This window comes from Bubalus bubalis, chromosome 7, assembly GCF_019923935.1.
Source record: "Bubalus bubalis isolate 160015118507 breed Murrah chromosome 7, NDDB_SH_1, whole genome shotgun sequence".
NCBI lineage: Eukaryota > Metazoa > Chordata > Mammalia > Artiodactyla > Bovidae > Bubalus > Bubalus bubalis.
In genome coordinates, this window is record NC_059163.1 from 99,438,265 (window position 1) to 99,455,652 (window position 17,388).

At 40.4% G+C, this 17,388-nt stretch overlaps 1 protein-coding gene across 3 annotated transcripts in view; it reads left to right on the forward strand.

The window, feature by feature from the left end:
* Positions 1-17,388, forward strand: part of EMCN (endomucin) — a 122,201-nt gene that overhangs the window by 44,988 nt on the left and 59,825 nt on the right. For all 3 annotated transcript variants that reach the window (XM_025290383.3, XM_025290386.3, XM_025290384.3), the window contains exons 3-4: positions 7,582-7,659; positions 17,235-17,345. In XM_025290383.3, coding sequence (XP_025146168.3) covers positions 7,582-7,659; positions 17,235-17,345 — 189 coding nt within the window. The remainder of the gene's footprint in view (positions 1-7,581; positions 7,660-17,234; positions 17,346-17,388) is intronic.

A 17,388-nucleotide genomic window follows, 5' to 3' on the forward strand; every position in this document is an offset into this window, starting at 1 on the left:
ATTTTAATTTTTACAAAGCATATCTCTCTCTCTCCATATATATAAATGTGTATATTTTTATATAAAGATATATATAATAAAATATAATATATATATATATATATATGTACACACACACACACACACACACATGCTGCTGCTAAGTCACTTCAGTCGTGTCTGACTCTGTGTGATCCCATAGATGGCAGCCCACCAGGCTCCCCCATCCCTGGGATTCTCCAGGCAAGAACACTGGAGTGGGTTGCCATTTCCTTCTCCAATGCAGGAAAGTGAAAAGTCAAAGTGAAGTCACTCAGTCATGTCTGACTCTTAGCGACCCCATAGACTACAGCCTACCAGGCTCCTCCATCCATGGGATTTTCCAGGCAAGAGTACTGGAGTGGGGTGCCATTGCCTTTATATATATATATATATATATATATATATATATATATATATATATATAAAATCTCTATTTCCCTTCAATCTCTCTGAGTTGCCAAATGAGTCCTTGGCTTAAAATTGTTTGATTCTGATTAAACATATTACTTTTGCAAGCAACAGTGTGAAAACATTAGTCACTTGGTCATATCCAACTCTGCAATGCCATGGACTGTACCCCGCCAGGTTCCTCTGTCCATGGAATTCTCCAGGCTAGAATACTGGAGTGGGTAGCCATTCCCTTCTCCAGGGGATCTTCCTGACCCAGGGATCAAACCTGCATCTCTCACATTGCAGACAGATTTTTTACCATCTGAGTCACCAGGAAAGCCCTTGTAATCAATAATATCCCCCCAAAGAACCAGGAAACAGAGAAGGTAAGTGCAGATGTTGCATGAAGTCCTAAAGAGCTAAAGTTCCACAGTTTTTCTGTTAACTACTTGGAACATATGCTTTCTAAGTGGGAAGATCCCTAGCCTGCCTACAATGGTCTATGATGAATAACACTGTCTAAATAATATGTAAGTGATCACGGTAAGTGATCATGAAAGGGTGGAGGTGGAGGTTTCACTGAAAGAATCCAGAATTGTAATTTGTGATACCAAGAATTCATCTTACCTTTTTCACTTGAAAGAGAAATTCTATACCTACTCATGTGAAACATAATGGGGGAGACCTTTACATCAACTTTACCTTTGGTGGCTCCTGTTGAGGGACACTTGATAGAACAGTTGAAATCATGTGTACACACACACACACATTTCTCCTATTTCCTTTTGAGGGACATTTTTCAGATGCTTACTCCTTGGAAGGAAAGTTATGACCAACCTAGATAGCATATTCAAAAGCAGAGACATTACTTTGCCAACAAAGGTCCATCTAGTCAAGGCTATGGTTTTTCCTGTGGTCATGTATGGATGTGAGAGTTGGACTGTGAAGAAGGCTGAGCGCCGAAGAATTGATGCTTTTGAACTGTGGTTTTGGAGAAGACTCTTGAGAGTCCCTTAGACTGCAAGGAGATCCAACCAGTCCATTCTGAAGGAGATCAGCCCTGGGATTTCTTTGGAAGGGCTGATGCTAAAGCTGAAACTCCAGTACTTTGGCCACCTGATGCGAAGAGTTGACTCATTGGAAAAGACTCTGATGCTGAGAGGGATTGGGGGCAGGAGGAGAAGGGGACAACAGAGGATGAGATGGCTGGATGGCATCACTGACTCAATGGACATGAGTCTGAGTGAACTCCTGGAGTTGGTGATGGACAGGGAGGCCTGGTGTGCTGCGATTCATGGGGTCGCAAAGAGTCGGACATGACTGAGGGACTGAACTGAACTGAACTGAACTGACCTGTATACAGATTTCTCAAGAGGCAAGTAAAGTGGTCTGGTATTCCCATCTCTTTAAGAATTTTTCACAGTTTGCTGTGACTCACACATCCAAAGGCTTAAATGGCAACCTACTCCAGTATTCTTGCCTGGAGAACCCCATGGAAGGAGGAGCCTGGGGGGGCTACAGTCCACGGAGTTGCAAAGAGTCGGACACAACTGAGCGACTTCACCCACTCACTCATAATCAATAAAGCAGAAGTAGATGTTTTTCTGGAACTCTCTTGCTTTTTCTGTGATCCAATGGATGTTGGCAATTTGATCTCTGGTTCCTCTGCCTTTTCTAAATCCAGCTTGAATGTCTGAAAGTACTCAGTTCACATACTGTTGAAGCCTGGCTTGGAGAATTTTGAGCATTACTTTGCTAGCATGTGAGATGAGTGAGTGCAATTTTGTGGTAGTTTGAACATTCTTTGGCATTGCCTTTCTTTGGGATTGGAATGAAAACTGACCTTTTCCAGTCCTATGGCCACTGCTGTGTTTTCCAAATTTGCTGGCATATTGAGTGCAACACTGTCACAGCATCATCTTTTAGGATTTGAAATAGCTCAACTGGAATTCCATCACCTCCACTAGCTTTGTTTGTAGTTTTGCTTCCTAAGGCCCACTTGACTACACATTCCAGGATGTCTGGCTCTAGGTGAGTGATCACACCATCATTATCTGGGTCGTGAAGATCTTTTTTGTATAGTTCTGTGTATTATTGCTACCTCTTCTTTTATCTTCTGCTTCTGCCTTGAGGAGATACCCCAGGTCCAAAGGCAAAGGAAAAGCTCCAGCAAGATGGTAAGAGTGGTGAAATCGTGATTAGAATCAAATCCCATACCCACCAGAGATGCTCAGAGGGCTCAAACAAACATTGTACACACCAGGACCAGACCCCACAGAGACTGAGACAGAACTGTGTTTGAATGTCTCCTGCAGAGGTATGTGTCAGCAGTGGACTGTTGCAGGGGCAGGGACTCTGGGTGCAGCAGACCTGGGTATGCATAAGCCCTCTTGGAGGAGGCCACCATTAACCCCACCATAGAGCTGCCAGAACTTACACAGGACTGGGGAAACAGATTCTTGGGGGACACAAACCTTGTGGGCACCAGGACCCAGGAGAAAGGAGCAGTGACCCTACAAGAGACTGACCCAGACTTGCCTATGAGTGTCCAGGAGTCTCCAGTGGTGGCGTGGGTTGGCAGTGGCCTGCCGCAGGGCTGGGGGCACTGAGTGTAGCAATGCATTCATGGAACCTTTTGAAGGAGGTTGCCATTATCGTCATTACCTCCACCATAGTTTGGCCCAAGGTAAATAACAGGGAGGGAACACAGCCCCACCCATCAACAGAAAATTCGATTAAAGATTTACTGAGCATGGCCCCGCCCATCAGAACAAGACCCAGTCTTGTTCTGTCAGTCGGTCAGTCTCTCCCTTCAGGAAGCTTCCATAAGCCTCTTACCCTTCTCCATTAAAGGGCAGGCAGACTGAAAACCACAATCACAGAAAACTAATCAATCTGATCACATGGACCATTGCCTTGTCTAACTCAGTGAAACTATGAGCCATGCCATGTAGGGCCACCAAAGATGGACGGGTCATGGTGGAGAGGTCTGACAAAACGTGATCCACTGTAGAAGGGAATGGCAAACCACTTCAGTAGTCTTGCCTTGAGAACCTCATTAACAGTAAGAAAAGGCAAAAAGATAGAACACTGAATGATGAATGCCCCAGGTTGGTAGGTGCCCAATATGCTACTAGAGATCAGTGGAGAAATAACTCCAGAAAGAATGAAGAGAGAACCAAAGCAAAAACAACACACAGTTGTGGATGTGACTGGTGATGGAAGTAAAGTTCAATGCTGTAAAGAACAATATTGCATAGGAATTTGGAATGTTAGATCAAGGCAAATTGGAAGTGGTCAAATAGGAGATAGCAAGACTGAGCATCGACATTTTAGGAATAAGTGAACTAAAATGGACTGGAATGGGTGAATTTAACTCAGATAACCATTTTATCTACCACTGTGGGCAAGAATCCCTTAGAAGAAGTTGAGTAGCCCCAATAATCAACAAAAGAGTCAGAAATGCAGTACTTGGATGCAATCTCAAAAACGACAGAATGATCTGTTTGTTTCCAAGGCAAACCGTTCAATATCACAGTAATCCAAGTCTATGCTCTGTCCACTAATGCTGAAGAAGCTGAAGTTGAACGGTTCTATGAAGACCTACAAGAACTTCTAGAACTAACACCCCCCAAAAAATGTCCTTTTCATATTAGAAGACTGGAATGCAAAAGTAGGAAGTCAAGAAACACCTGGAGTAACAGGTAAATTTGGCTTTGGAATTCAGAATGAAGCAGGGCAAAGGATAATAGAGTTTTGCTAAGAGAATACACTGGTCATAGTAAACACCCTCTTCCAACAACACAAGAGAAGACTCTACACATGGACATCACCAGATGGTCAACACCGAAATCAAACTGATTATATTCTTTGCAGCCAAAGACGGAGAAGTTCTATACAGTCAGCAAAAACAAGACCAGGAGTTGACTATGGCTCCAATCATGAACTCCTTATTGCCAAATTCAGACTTAAACTGAAGAAAGTAGGGAAAATCATTAGACCATTCCTGTATGACATAAATCAAATCCCTTATGATTATACAGTAGAAGTGAAAAATAGATTCAAGGGATTAAATCTGATAGAGTGCCTGATGAACTATAGACAGAGGTTCATGACATTGTACAGGAGGCAGGGATCAAGATCATCCCCAAGAAAAAGAATGTCAGATCAGATCAGAACAGTCGCTCATTTGTGTCCGACTCTTTGCGACCCCATGAATCGCAGCACGCCAGGCCTCCCTGTCCATCACCAACTCCCGGAGTTCACTGAGACTCACGTCCATTGAGTCAGTGATGCCATCCAGCCATCTCATCCCGTGTCATCCCCTTCTCCTCTTGCCCCCAATCCCTCCCAGCATCAAAGTCTTTTCCAATGAGTCAACTCTTTGCATGAGGTGGCCAAAGTTCACATATTGCTGAAGCCTGGCTTGGAGAATTTTGAGCATTACTTTACTAGCATGTGAGATGACTGCAATTGTGCAGTAGTTTGAGCATTCTTTGGCATTGCCTTTCTTTGGTACTGGAATGAAAACTGACATTTTCCAGTCCTGTGACCACTGCTGAGTTTTCCAAATTTGCTGGCATATTGAGTGCAGCACTTTCACAGCATCATCTTTCAGGATTTGAAATAGCTGAACTGGAATTCTGTCACCTCCACTAGCTTTGTTCGTAGTGATGCTTTCTAAGGCCCGCTTGACTTCACATTCCAGGATGTCTGGCTCTAGGTCAGTGATGTAACCATCGTGATTATCTGGGTCGTGAAGATCTTTTTTGTACAGTTCTTCAGTGTATTCTTGCCATCTCTTCTTAATATCTTCTGCTTCTGTTAGGTCCATACCATTTCTGTCCTTTATCGAGCCCATCTTTGCATGAAATGTTCCTTTGGTATCTCTGATTTTCTTGAAGAGATCTCTAGTCCTTCCCATTCTGTTGTTTTCCTCTATTTCTTTGCATTGATCGCTGAAGAAGGCTTTCTTATCTCTTCTTGCTATTCTTTGAAACTCTGCATTCAGATGCTTATATCTTTCCTTTTCTCCTTTGCTTTTCACTTCTCTTCTTTTCACAGCTATTTGTAAGGCCTCCCCAGACAGCCATTTTGCTTTTTTGCATTTCTTTTCCATGGGGATGGTCTTGATCCCTGTCTCCTGTACAATTTCATGAACCTCATTCCATAGTTTATCAGGCACTCTATCTATCAGATCTAGGCCCTTAAATCTATTTCCCACTTCCACTGTATAATCATAAGGGATTTTATTTAGGTCATACCTGAATGGTCTAGTGGTTTTCCCTACTTTCTTCAATTTAAGTCTGAATTTGGCAATCAGGAGTTCATGGTCTGAGCCACAGTCATCTCCTGGTCTTGTTTTTGCTGACTGTATAGAGCTTCTCCATCTTTGGATGCAAAGAATATAATCAATCTGATTTCGGTGTTGACCATCTGGTGATGTCCATGTATAGAGTCTTCTCTTGTGTTGTTGGAAGAGGGTGTTTGTTATGACCAGTGCATTTTCTTGGCAAAACTCTATTAGTCTTTCCCCTGCTTCATTCCGTATTCCAAGGCCAAATTTGCCTGTTACTCCAGGTGTTTCTTGACTTCCTACTTTTGCATTCCAGTCCCCTATAATGAAAATGACATCTTTTTTGGGTGTTAGTTCTAAAAGGTCTTGTAGGTCTTCATAGAACCGTTCAACTGCAGCTTCTTCAGTGTTACTGGTTGGGGCATAGACTTGGATTGCTGTGATATCGAATGGTTTGCCTTGGAAACGAACAGAGATCATTCTGTCGTTTTTGAGATTGCATCCAAGTACTGCATTTTGGACTCTTTTGTTGACCATGATGGCTACTCCATTTCTTCTGAGGGATTCCTGCCCACAGTAGTAGATATAACGGTCATCTGAGTTAAATTCACCCATTCCAGTCCATTTTAGTTCGATGATTCCTAGAATGTCAACATTCACTCTTGCCATCTCTTGTTTGACCACTTCCAATTTGCCTTGATTCATGGACCTGACATTCCAGGTTCCTATGCAATATTGCTCTTTACAGCATCGGACCTTGCTTCTATCACCAGTCACATCCACAGCTGGGTATTCTTTTTGCTTTGGCTCCATCCCTTCATTCTTTCTGGAGTTATTTCTCCACTGATCTCCAGTAGCATACTGGGCACCTACTGACCTGGGGAGTTTCTCGTTCAGTATCCTATCATTTTGCCTTTTCATACTGTTCATGGGGTTCTCAAGGCAAGAATACTGAAGTGGTTTGCCATTCCCTTCTCCAGTGGACCACATTCTGTCAGATCTCTCCACCATGACCCGCCCATCTTGGGTTGCCCCAAGGGCATGGTTTAGTTTCATTGAGTTAGACAAGGCTGTGGTCCTAGTGTTATTAGATTGACTAGTTTTCTGTGAGTATGGTTTCAGTGTGTCTGCCCTCTTAATGCCCTCTTGCAACACCTACCGTCTTACTTGGGTTTCTCTTACCTTGGGCGTGGGGTATCTCTTCACGGCTGCTCCAGGAAAGCGCAGCCATTGCTGCTTACCTTGGACAAGGCGTATCTCCTCACCACCGCCCTTCCTGACCTTCAACGTGGGGTAGCTCCTCTAGGCCCTCCTGCGCCCACGCAGCCACCACTCCTTGGATGTGGGGTTGATCCTCCCGGCCGCCGCCCCTGGCCTTGGGCGTGGATTGCTCCTCCTGGCCGCCGCCCCTGGCCTCTGGCGTGGAGGCAAGATGGTTTTCTGAGGAGGCCTTACAAATAGCTGTGTAAAGAAGAGAAGCAATAGGCAAAGGAGAAAAGGAAAGATATATCCATTTGACTGCAGAGTTCCAAAGAATAGCAAGGAGAGATAAGAAAGCCTTCCTTAGTGATCAATGCAAAGAAATAGAGGAAAACAATAGAATGGGAAAGACTAGAGATCTCTTCAGAAAATTAGAGATACCAAGGGAACATTTCATGCAAAGATGGGCTCAATAAAGGACAGAAATGGTATGGACCTAACAGAAGCAGCAGATATTAAGAAGAGGTGGCAAGAATACACAGAAGAACTATACAAATTTTACCCAGTATCTATAGAAAGATTTTCACCTTCAAATTAGACTTATTTTTATTTATTCCTTGACCAGCGAGATGAAATTGTAACTAATAATAATGTCATCTATCTTATCAAATTAGGAACTTCCAGCAAGGAACCCGCACAAATGCCTCATCTGTTGACACCGTCTCCAGTAACCCCCAACACTAAAGGTGATGGTGAGTAATGGCCATTTGTTTTGCCACCAGTTTTCTTTTATCATTCACATACCATAATATTCAGTGAGTTTTAGTATATTTATAAGCTTGTGTAATCACCTGGAACATTTTCATCACCCCTAAAAAAAAACTCGACATCTATCACAATCACTCCCCATTCCACCCTTCCTTTAGTCCCTGGCAACCATTACCCTACTTTCTACTTTTACAGATTTACCTATTCTAGAAATTTCACATAAATGGAATCATATAACACATGATCTTTTGTGTCTGGCTTCTTTCACTTAGTATAATGTTCTTAGGTTCATCCATGCTATAACATGTATCTGTAGTTCATACTTTTTTATGACTAATTAAATGTCACTGTGTAAACAGATCACATTTTCTTTATTTATTAGTTGATGGACATTTGGGTTGTTTCTACGTTTTAACCTATTGTAAATAATGATGCTAAGAACATTTGTGTACGTGTTTTTGTGTGATCATGTGTTTTCATTTCTCGGGTATTGTCCAAATTTTATAAACAAAACTTGAATATTTTAAATAGAGTTGATGGGCCAGAAGAGGGCCCTCTTCTGGGTCAACAGCAGAGCCCAATAGGAAGAATGACCCTCTTCTTTCCTGGCAATGACTCAATGAAAAGCCATACACTTTTGTTTACTATAGCCGTTCCCACTGCTTTTTCCCCTCTATAAAACTGTTGTTTCCTTGGTGTGCGGTAACTTGCACGTGGCTCAGCATGGTCGCAGACTCTGAATTGTAGCTCTCTTCTGATCCCAAATAAATGCATCTTTGCTGGAGAAATATCTGGCAGTCCATTTGTTTCAGGTCAACAATGAACAGCTTGATGTGTAATTGTGGAGTCACATGGTAACACTATGTATAACTCTGAGGAACTGCTTTCCAGAGCAGCTGCATTATATTAATTCCTACCAGGAATGAATAAGGGTATCAGTTCTTCATTTTCTAGCCAATACTGTTGTCTCTCTTTTTTGTCATACCCATTCTAGTGAGAGTGAAATGCTACCTCACTGTGGCCCTGATTCACACTTTCCTATGGACTGATAATGTTGAGTATCTTAGATGCTCATGGACCATTTATATACCTTGTTTAGAGAAGTATCGGCTCTGTTTGATTCTTCACTATATTTTCCAGCTCTTTATTAAACTTCTCACTGTGATTCACTCCCAAGTTCATTGAGCTTGTCATTCTTCTCCCAAGTTCATTGACCATCTTAATTATCATTACCTTGAGTTCTTTGTAATGTAAATTACTTATTTCCACTTAATATCTTTAGTTGTGGAAAATCTTTTCTACTCGTCGTTCAGAGATAGTTTCTTTGTAAATAGTTGCAATTTCATTGTACCTGTAGACAGAGGTGAGCTCAGGATCTTCCTAATCCATCATCTTGTTCACACCTTAGGTTGTATTATCATTTTTAAAGATTATTTTAAAATTATTATTTAAACAGAATGAGTTTCAGAGAGGTTAAATGACTTAACACAAAAGTTCAGATTCATAATAACAATTTGCAATTTGAAAGTTAGTCTTTTAATTTCAATTTTTTTTCTCCATTGAACTAATTCATAATCAAATATTATCTGATGAATAAGTTATTATTTTAACCTCAACTATTACACTTGGATATTAAATAATGAGCCTTTCAGGTATTAACTGCTTATATAGCATATTTTTCTTACAACACAAAATAGTCACATAATTTTATAACTTTTTACCTTTCTTTTCTGTTTTTGGTACATGTTCTGATTATGCTTATAGGATTCTTTTCCCTTTGGGTGAGATTGCCAACCTGCTATGAATGGTTATTTATTTTAGGTTGCTTCTTTAAGTGGATAACATGTATATACATACATAAATACACATGACAAATTTATTAGAATTGTGTTTCTAAAAGGGTAAATAAGTTCAAGTAAAAGGTGATATTCCTGGGCATTGTGTAGAAATAGTATTAGCATATCAATTTCATAATAACAAAAGCTCTTATTATTTCTGCCTACTCTGATCTTGTTCATCTTACTTTTAGTGTGGACAGACAAGGTCTGATTTTCAGTTTAGTTCAGTCACTCAGTCGTGTCCGACTCTTTGCAACCCCATGAATCACAGCACGCCAGGCCTCCCTGTCCATCACCAACTCCTGGAGTTCACCCAGACTCATGTCCATCGAGTCAGTGATGCCATCCAGCCATCTCATGCTCTGTCATCCCCTTCTCCTCCTGCCCCCAATCCCTCCCAGCATCAGAGTCTTTTCCAATGAGTCAACTCTTCGCATCAGGTGGCCAAAGTACTGGAGTTTCAGCTTTAGCATCATTCCTTCCAAAGAAATCCCAGGGCTGATCTCCTTCAGAATGGACTGGTTGGATCTCCTTGCAGTCCAAGGGACTCTCAAGAGTCTTCTCCAACACCACAGTTCAAAAGCATCAATTCTTTGGTGCTCAGCCTTCTTCACAGTCCAACTCTCACATCCATCCATGACCACAGGAAAAACCATAGCCTTGACTAGCTGGACCTTTGGTGGCAAAGTAATGTCTCTGCTTTTGAATATGCTATCTAGGTTGGTCATAACTTTCCTTCCAAGGAGTGAGCGTCTTTTAATTTCATGGCTGCAATCACCATCTGCAGTGATTTTGGAGCCCCCAAAATAAAGTCTGACACTGTTTCCACTGTTTCCCCATCTATTTCCCATGAAGTGATGGGACCGGATGCCATGATCTTCGTTTTCTGAATGTTGAGCTTTAAGACAACTTTTTCACTCTCCACTTTCACTTTCATTAAGAGGCTTTTGAGTTCCTCTTCACTTTCTGTCATAAGGGTGGTGTCATCCACATATCTGAGGTGATTGATATTTCTCCCGGCAATCTTGATTCCAGCTTGTGTTTCTTCCAGTCCAGCGTTTCTCATGATGTACTCTGCATATAAGTTAAACAAGCAGGGTGACAATATACAGCCTTGACGTACTCCTTTTCCTATTTGGAACCAGTCTGTTGTTCCATGTCCAGTTCTAACTGTTGCTTCCTGACCTGCATACAAATTTCTCAAGAGGCAGATCAGGTGGTCTGGTATTCCCATCTCTTCAGAATTGTCCACAGTTTATTGTGATCCACACAGTCAAGGCTTTGGCATAGTCAATAAAGCAGAAATAGATGTTTTTCTGGAACTCTCTTGCTTTTTCCATGATCCAGCAGATGTTGGCAATTTGATCTCTGGTACCTCTGCCTTTTCTAAAACCAGCTTGAACATCAGGAATTTCACGGTTCACATATTGCTGAAGCCTGGCTTGGAGAATTTTGAGCATTACTTTACTAGCGTGTGAGATGAGTGCAATTTAAGACCCTCATTATTAAGGCAATAGTTGTCTAAAATTGTTTGTAATTAGAAACATTTCCTCATAAAATCTTTTGAGAAAGTCCAAAACGTGAATATATCAAACAAATAGAAGTTGAGCTGCTGAGTTTGAAGCCATGTAGTGGTGGAAAGCTCAGAGTACTGCTGGTTGTTTCTCTCTCTTACCATCAAAGACAGCCTGCAAGGCTTCCCTACAGAGCCCTTCAGGCTTTAGTGGTACAGTGAAAATTTACTGAGGTAGTCATTATTTTGTTTACTTAAATTCTATTTATAGTAAAATAAAAAATGAATCTGTTCTACAACTGGAAAGCAAAGCAACTCTTTTTCACCCATCACCTGACCTGGGAATGACCTCATTGGTAATCATGAATTAGAGTTTTCAAAAGGGGAAGCTCAAGTGTTGAGAAATTTTTAATGTCCTCATAAATATGATTGCTGCTTTTCATATATAACACCTTATGAGTAAATAAGATCAACAGATATGAAAAAATAAATAAGAAACTCCTATCAGTATTTGCTATGGCTCTAAGAAACACGGTTAAAATAGAATTTAAGGAAATAGAAAGTCACATCCATTTATCAGTGAAGTCTCTAAGAAAGAACGAAGAGATTAGAAAATTACGACATTGCTCCAAGGTCACCAGATATCTCAGCCCACTTGACTTGGGTGGTTGCTGTGTGTGCTTAGTCACTCAGGTGTGTCCGACTCTTTGTGACCCCATGGACTGTAGCCCACCAGGCTCTTCTGTCCATGGGATTCCCCAGGCAAGAATACTGGAGTGGGTTGCCACGCCCTCCTCCAGGGGATCTTCCCAACCCAGGGATCCAATCCAGGTCTCCCTCTTTACAGGAGGATTCTTTACCATCTGAGCCACCAAGGAAGCATACAATGCAAAAAGCCACTCTAAGTAAGTACAGATATAAGTTTATTCCTGACCTAGGATCAGTCTCAAGTTCCTATAAGCACTTACCTTGGGAAATTGGATTAGAGAATAGAGAGATCTGGAGACACCTAAACACCCCATTAGGCCAGCCCTAAGCAACAGGGATCTCTCAGCCATCTGCTCAGCCTACTTTTCTAGGGTTACTGTAGGTGGTATTTGACGGTTTGGCAAGAGACATGCTAAGCACACCATTCCAATAGACCCTTAATGCCTACCTTAGTCCAGCCTCTAAATAATATAGACAAGAAAAAGGAAATATAATATTTACATAGAAATAGACGTTCTCCTCTTCTTGTATTCCCCTGGAAGCTTTATACATTGCTTCCTTGCCACCATTCTGTGCTTCTCTGGAATCTTTGGGGACCCATCAGAGTCTAGTTTCATTATCTGAGTTCCTCTTCCTTTGGCGTGGGTACTGGAAGACATGCTACCATCTTAGGGTTTTACAGTGTACAATAACATTTATAAAAATTCTTGGTAATCCAAAGACATTCATTTGATGTTTTTTAAAAAATCTATGCAGCTCCTAGTAGTTTGACTATGGAAGTATTTTTTAACATAAACAAAACATACCAGAGTACTAGTATTCTATAACATATGTTTCAGTAAATGTTAACTGTCAAAAATTCACTGATCCCATATTCTATTTCTGAAGACAATGTGACCACACAAAATATTTTGTTATGTGCATTGGATACTGTAAGTCAAATTATGTAATTTCAAAGGAATAAAGCTGCTTAATCCCCTTCCCTGCACAAGTTAACTCCATAAATCCTCTCTCTCAAGTCAGTCTGCTATAAACGCACCTTAAATTCCTAATATAATTAATGTCCACATTTATTGTTTACTCCCCCAGATTTAATCTCCCAAAACATACAAAATGAATCTCACATTGATAATACCAACACAGATTATAAAACAGCCCATATTCCTCACACTTATTCTACTTAGTTCTAATCAGTGGTCTAACATAAGACTCTGGTTGGCGTCAAAGTCTCTTCTCTACGCTTACCCTCTAGTAGATAAGACTTTCTCAAGTATCTGTTATATTAGATTCTCTTTATCCTTAGTTAATTATTGTATAAAAATTTCTTATATTTTGTCTTCCATGCGTTCCACCTATTGCTGTTATTGTTGTTCAGTTGCTAAGTCATCTCTGACTCTTTGTAACCCCATGGAATGCAGCACGCCAGGCTCCTCTGTCCTCCACTATCTCCTTGAGTTTGCTCAAACTCATGTCCATTGAGTCAATAATGCCATCTAACCATCTCATTTTTTATCATCCCCTTCTCTTCCTCCCTGAAACCTTTCCCAACATCAAGATCTTTTCCAATGAGACGGCTCTTCGCATCAGGTAGCCCAAGTTTGGAGCTTAAGCTTCAGCAACAGTTCTCCAATGAATATTCAGGGTTGATTTCCTTTGGGATTAACTGGTTTGATAGTGCTGTCCAAGGGACTCTCAAGAATCTTCTCCAGTACCACAATTCAAAAACATCAATTTTTTGGCTCTTGGTCTTCTTTATGGTCCAACTTTCACAGTCATACATGACTACTGGGAAAACCATAGCTTTCACTATATGGATCTTTGTCGTCAAAGTGATGTCTCTGCTTTTTAATACTCTGTCTAAGTTTGTTATCCTTCCAAGAAGCAAGCGTTTTTAAAATTCCATGGCTGCAGTCACCATCTGCAGTGATTTTGGAACCCAAGAAAATGAAATCTGTCACTGCTTCCACTTTTCCCCCTTGTATTTGCCATGAAGTGGTGGGACCAGAGGCTGTGTTCTTCCTTTTTGAAAGTTGAGTTTTAAGCCAGTTTTTTTCATTCTCCTCCTTCATTCTCATCAAGGGGTCCTTTAGTTTCTCCTTGCTTTCTGTCATTAGAGTTATATCATATGCATATCTGAGGTTATTGATATTTCTCCCAGCAATCTTGACTCCAGCTTGTGATTCATCCAGCCTGGCATTTGTAATGACATACTCTGTATATAAGTTAAATTAGCAGGGTGACAATATGCTACCTTGATGTATTCCTTTTCCAATTTGGAACTAGTCTGTTGTTCCATGTCTGGTTCTAACTGTTGCTTCTTGACTTCATACAGGTTTCTCAGGAGACAGGTAAGGTGGTCTGGTATTCCCATCTCTTTCAGAATGTTCAAGTTTGTTGTGACAGACACAGTCAAAAGGCTTTCTCATAGTCAATGAAGTAGAAGTAGCTGTTTTTCTGGAATTCCCTTGCTTTCTCCATCTCCATGATCCAGCAGATGTTGGCAATTTGATCTTCTCTGATTCCTCTCCCTTTTCTAAACCCAGATTTGTACATTTGGAAGTTATTGGTTCTCATACTCCTGAAGCCTAGCTTAAGCATGAATTTGCTAGCATGAGAAATGAGTTCAAATGTATAGTAGTTTAGACATTCTTTGGAATTTCCCTACTTTGGGATTGGAATGAAAACTGACCTTTTCTAGTCCTATGGCCACTGCTGAGTTTCCCAAATTTGCTGACATACTGAGTGCAGCACTTTAATAGCATCATCTTTTAGGATTTGAAATAGCTCAGCTAGAATTTCATCACCTCCACTAGCTTCTTAGTGATGCTTTCTAAGACCCATTTGACTTCAGACTCCAGGATGTCTGGCTCTAGGTGAGTGATCACACCATCATGGTTATCTGGGACATCAAGATCTTTTTTCTATAGTTCCTCTGTGTTCTTGCCACCTGTTCTTAATCTATTCTGCTTCTGTTAGGTCCATACCATTTCTTTCCTTACTCATGTCCATCCATGCATGATTGTTCCTTTGATATCTCCAATTTTCTTGAAGAGCTCTCTAGTCTTTCCCATTCTATTATTTTCCTCTATTTCTTTGTATTATTCATTTATGAAGGCCTTATCTCTCCTTGCTTTTCCCTGGAAATCTGCATTCAGTTGGGTATATCTTTCTCTTTCTCTTTTGCTTTTCACTGTCTTCTTTCCTCAGCTATTCATAAGGCCTTCTCAGACAACCACTTTGCCTTCTTGCATTTCTTTTTCTTGGAGATAGTTATGGTCACTACCTCCTGTACAATGTTATGAACCTCTGTCCTTAGTTCTTCAGGCACTCTGTCTACCAGATCTAATCCCTTGAATCTATTTGTCACTTTCATTGTATAATTGTAAGGGATTTGATTAGGTCAAACATGAATGGCCTAGTGGTTTTCCCTACTTTCTTCATCTTAAGTCTGAATTTTGCAATAAGGAGCTCATGATCTGAGCTACTGTCAGCTCTAGGTCTTGTTTTTGGTGACTGTATAGCGCTTCTTCATCTTTGGCTGCAAAGAATATAATCAGTCTGATTTCGATGTTGACCTTCTGGTGATGTCCATGTGTAGAGTCATCTCTTGTGTTGTTGGAAGAGGATGTTTGCTGTGACCAGTGTGTTCTCTTGGCAAAACTCTGTTAGCCTTTGCTCTGCTTCATTTTGTACTCCAAGGCCAAACTTGCCTGTTATTCCAGGTTATCTCTTGACTTCCTACTTTTGCATTCCAGTCCCCTATGATGAAAGGGACATCTTTTTCTGGTGTTAGTTCTAGATAGTCTTGTAGGTTTTCATAGAACCATTCAACTTCAGCTTCTTTGGCATTAGTGGTTGATGAGTAGACTTTGATTACTGTGATGTTGAATGGTTTGCCTTGGAAATGAACTGAGATCATCCTGTTGTTTTTGAGATTGCACCCAAGTACTGAATTTCAGATTCTTTTGTTGACTATGAGGGCTATTGCATTTCTTCTAAGGGATTCTTGCCCACAGTAGTAGATATAGTGGTAATTCTCTTAAGTAAAATTTTTGGCATTGTAGCACAGCTATTCCATTTTCTGCTCTTCTCTTTGTATTTTTATAAACTGGTAGCCCCTCTCATCTTTCTTAGCTACATATTCTTTTTTCCCCCATCACCAAGACTACTGAATCTGCTTCATATTAGAGAATTTTTTAGGCCATCAGGATAGCTTTTTCATGGTTTCCAATTTTAGCTCAGGAGAATTCTCTGAAGAACTCCTGTTCTGATGTTTTTCAAGCATCTTCTCTTGTAGTTCTAGTGAAAAGCAAAATCTTTATCCCCATGTCCCTCCATCCTCAAGTATTGAGTTTCTGTACCTTTCCACTTCCATGCTATTGCAAAGATCAATTTCTGCTTTCCTGCTGTAAGAATAAGACATTTCTTTACTTCCTCAAATATTTCCCTCTTAATTTAATACTTTAAGATTCTTCTGAAGTTTGTGCCCATTTTCACTCATTCTTTCTCATATGCAGCATTAATCCTTAGCCTATGTTCAAATTTTTTCACTTTTCGTTGGAAGACACATTTACCCACCATCTGTGAGGTCTTTCTACAAACTCTCAGCTTCTCCAGCATGAATCTCTCACGTGCAGTAAGAATTTGCAGTACACTGTAGATGCTTAATGCCACAGAATGAAACCTGATTGGCGCTTCTGGAAGGTACCCACAGTTCAGGCTTCCAGACCTCTTTGTGATAAAAATCTATTAAACTGCATTCCCCTCATTGCCAGCCAACACCATATCTAGCTAACAGTAACACTAGTCCTGTGCTGTACTTTGAAAAGCCTGGAGGTCATCGATCATTTTGTTTTATAATATTCGTGCAAATATAGATGATTTAAAATATCCCAGTGCTATTTTTGAAAACTCAGCTTATTTTTATTTGTTTCTTTGTTGTTAAATTTCCTTCCCCCACTCCCCAAAATGAACTAAATATAATTAAAAAGTTTATTCTATTCACTTACTGTCATCTCTTTCCTCCAAGCTACCCCACGTACCTGAAAATTCTCTCCTAGACAGCATGAGAGCCATGGTACCATTTTCAACTGCTACTACTGCCTTACCAACCCCTTTCTAGGGTAGCTGAGAACTAGTTTCACATCAGGAAAAATTTGGCTTGCTCCCGTTTTGTGACCGTGGGAAAATTCTATAACTTTTCTGAGTCATACATAAAATTATGATCATATTTACTACTTAATTCATAAAATTACTATGTGATCAAATTAAATAACCTATATCAGACAAATAGGAGAGTCTAATCTCCCTTCACTTTAAAAAATGTAATTAACTGACTCACCAAAAGGTAGATATCAAAACACTGAATTTCTATACCTTGATCAGAAGACTTTAAGTAGCTAACCTTCAAGTTGTAACTGGATGTTTATATTAATATTAATGATACAGTCTAGTGATTGATTACACCCCTGATGACTACTCATTCTTTTTTCATAATTAGGAGCTAGCACCGAAAGCATCATGGAGACCAAGTTGAGTACTACAGAAGCAACAGTGATGAATCAATCACTTTCAAGTGCTGTTTCCACATCACAAAGCTCTGACTCCAAGAGTAAGTACAAGAATCTGTGCTGAAATGTTCAGTTCAGTTGCTC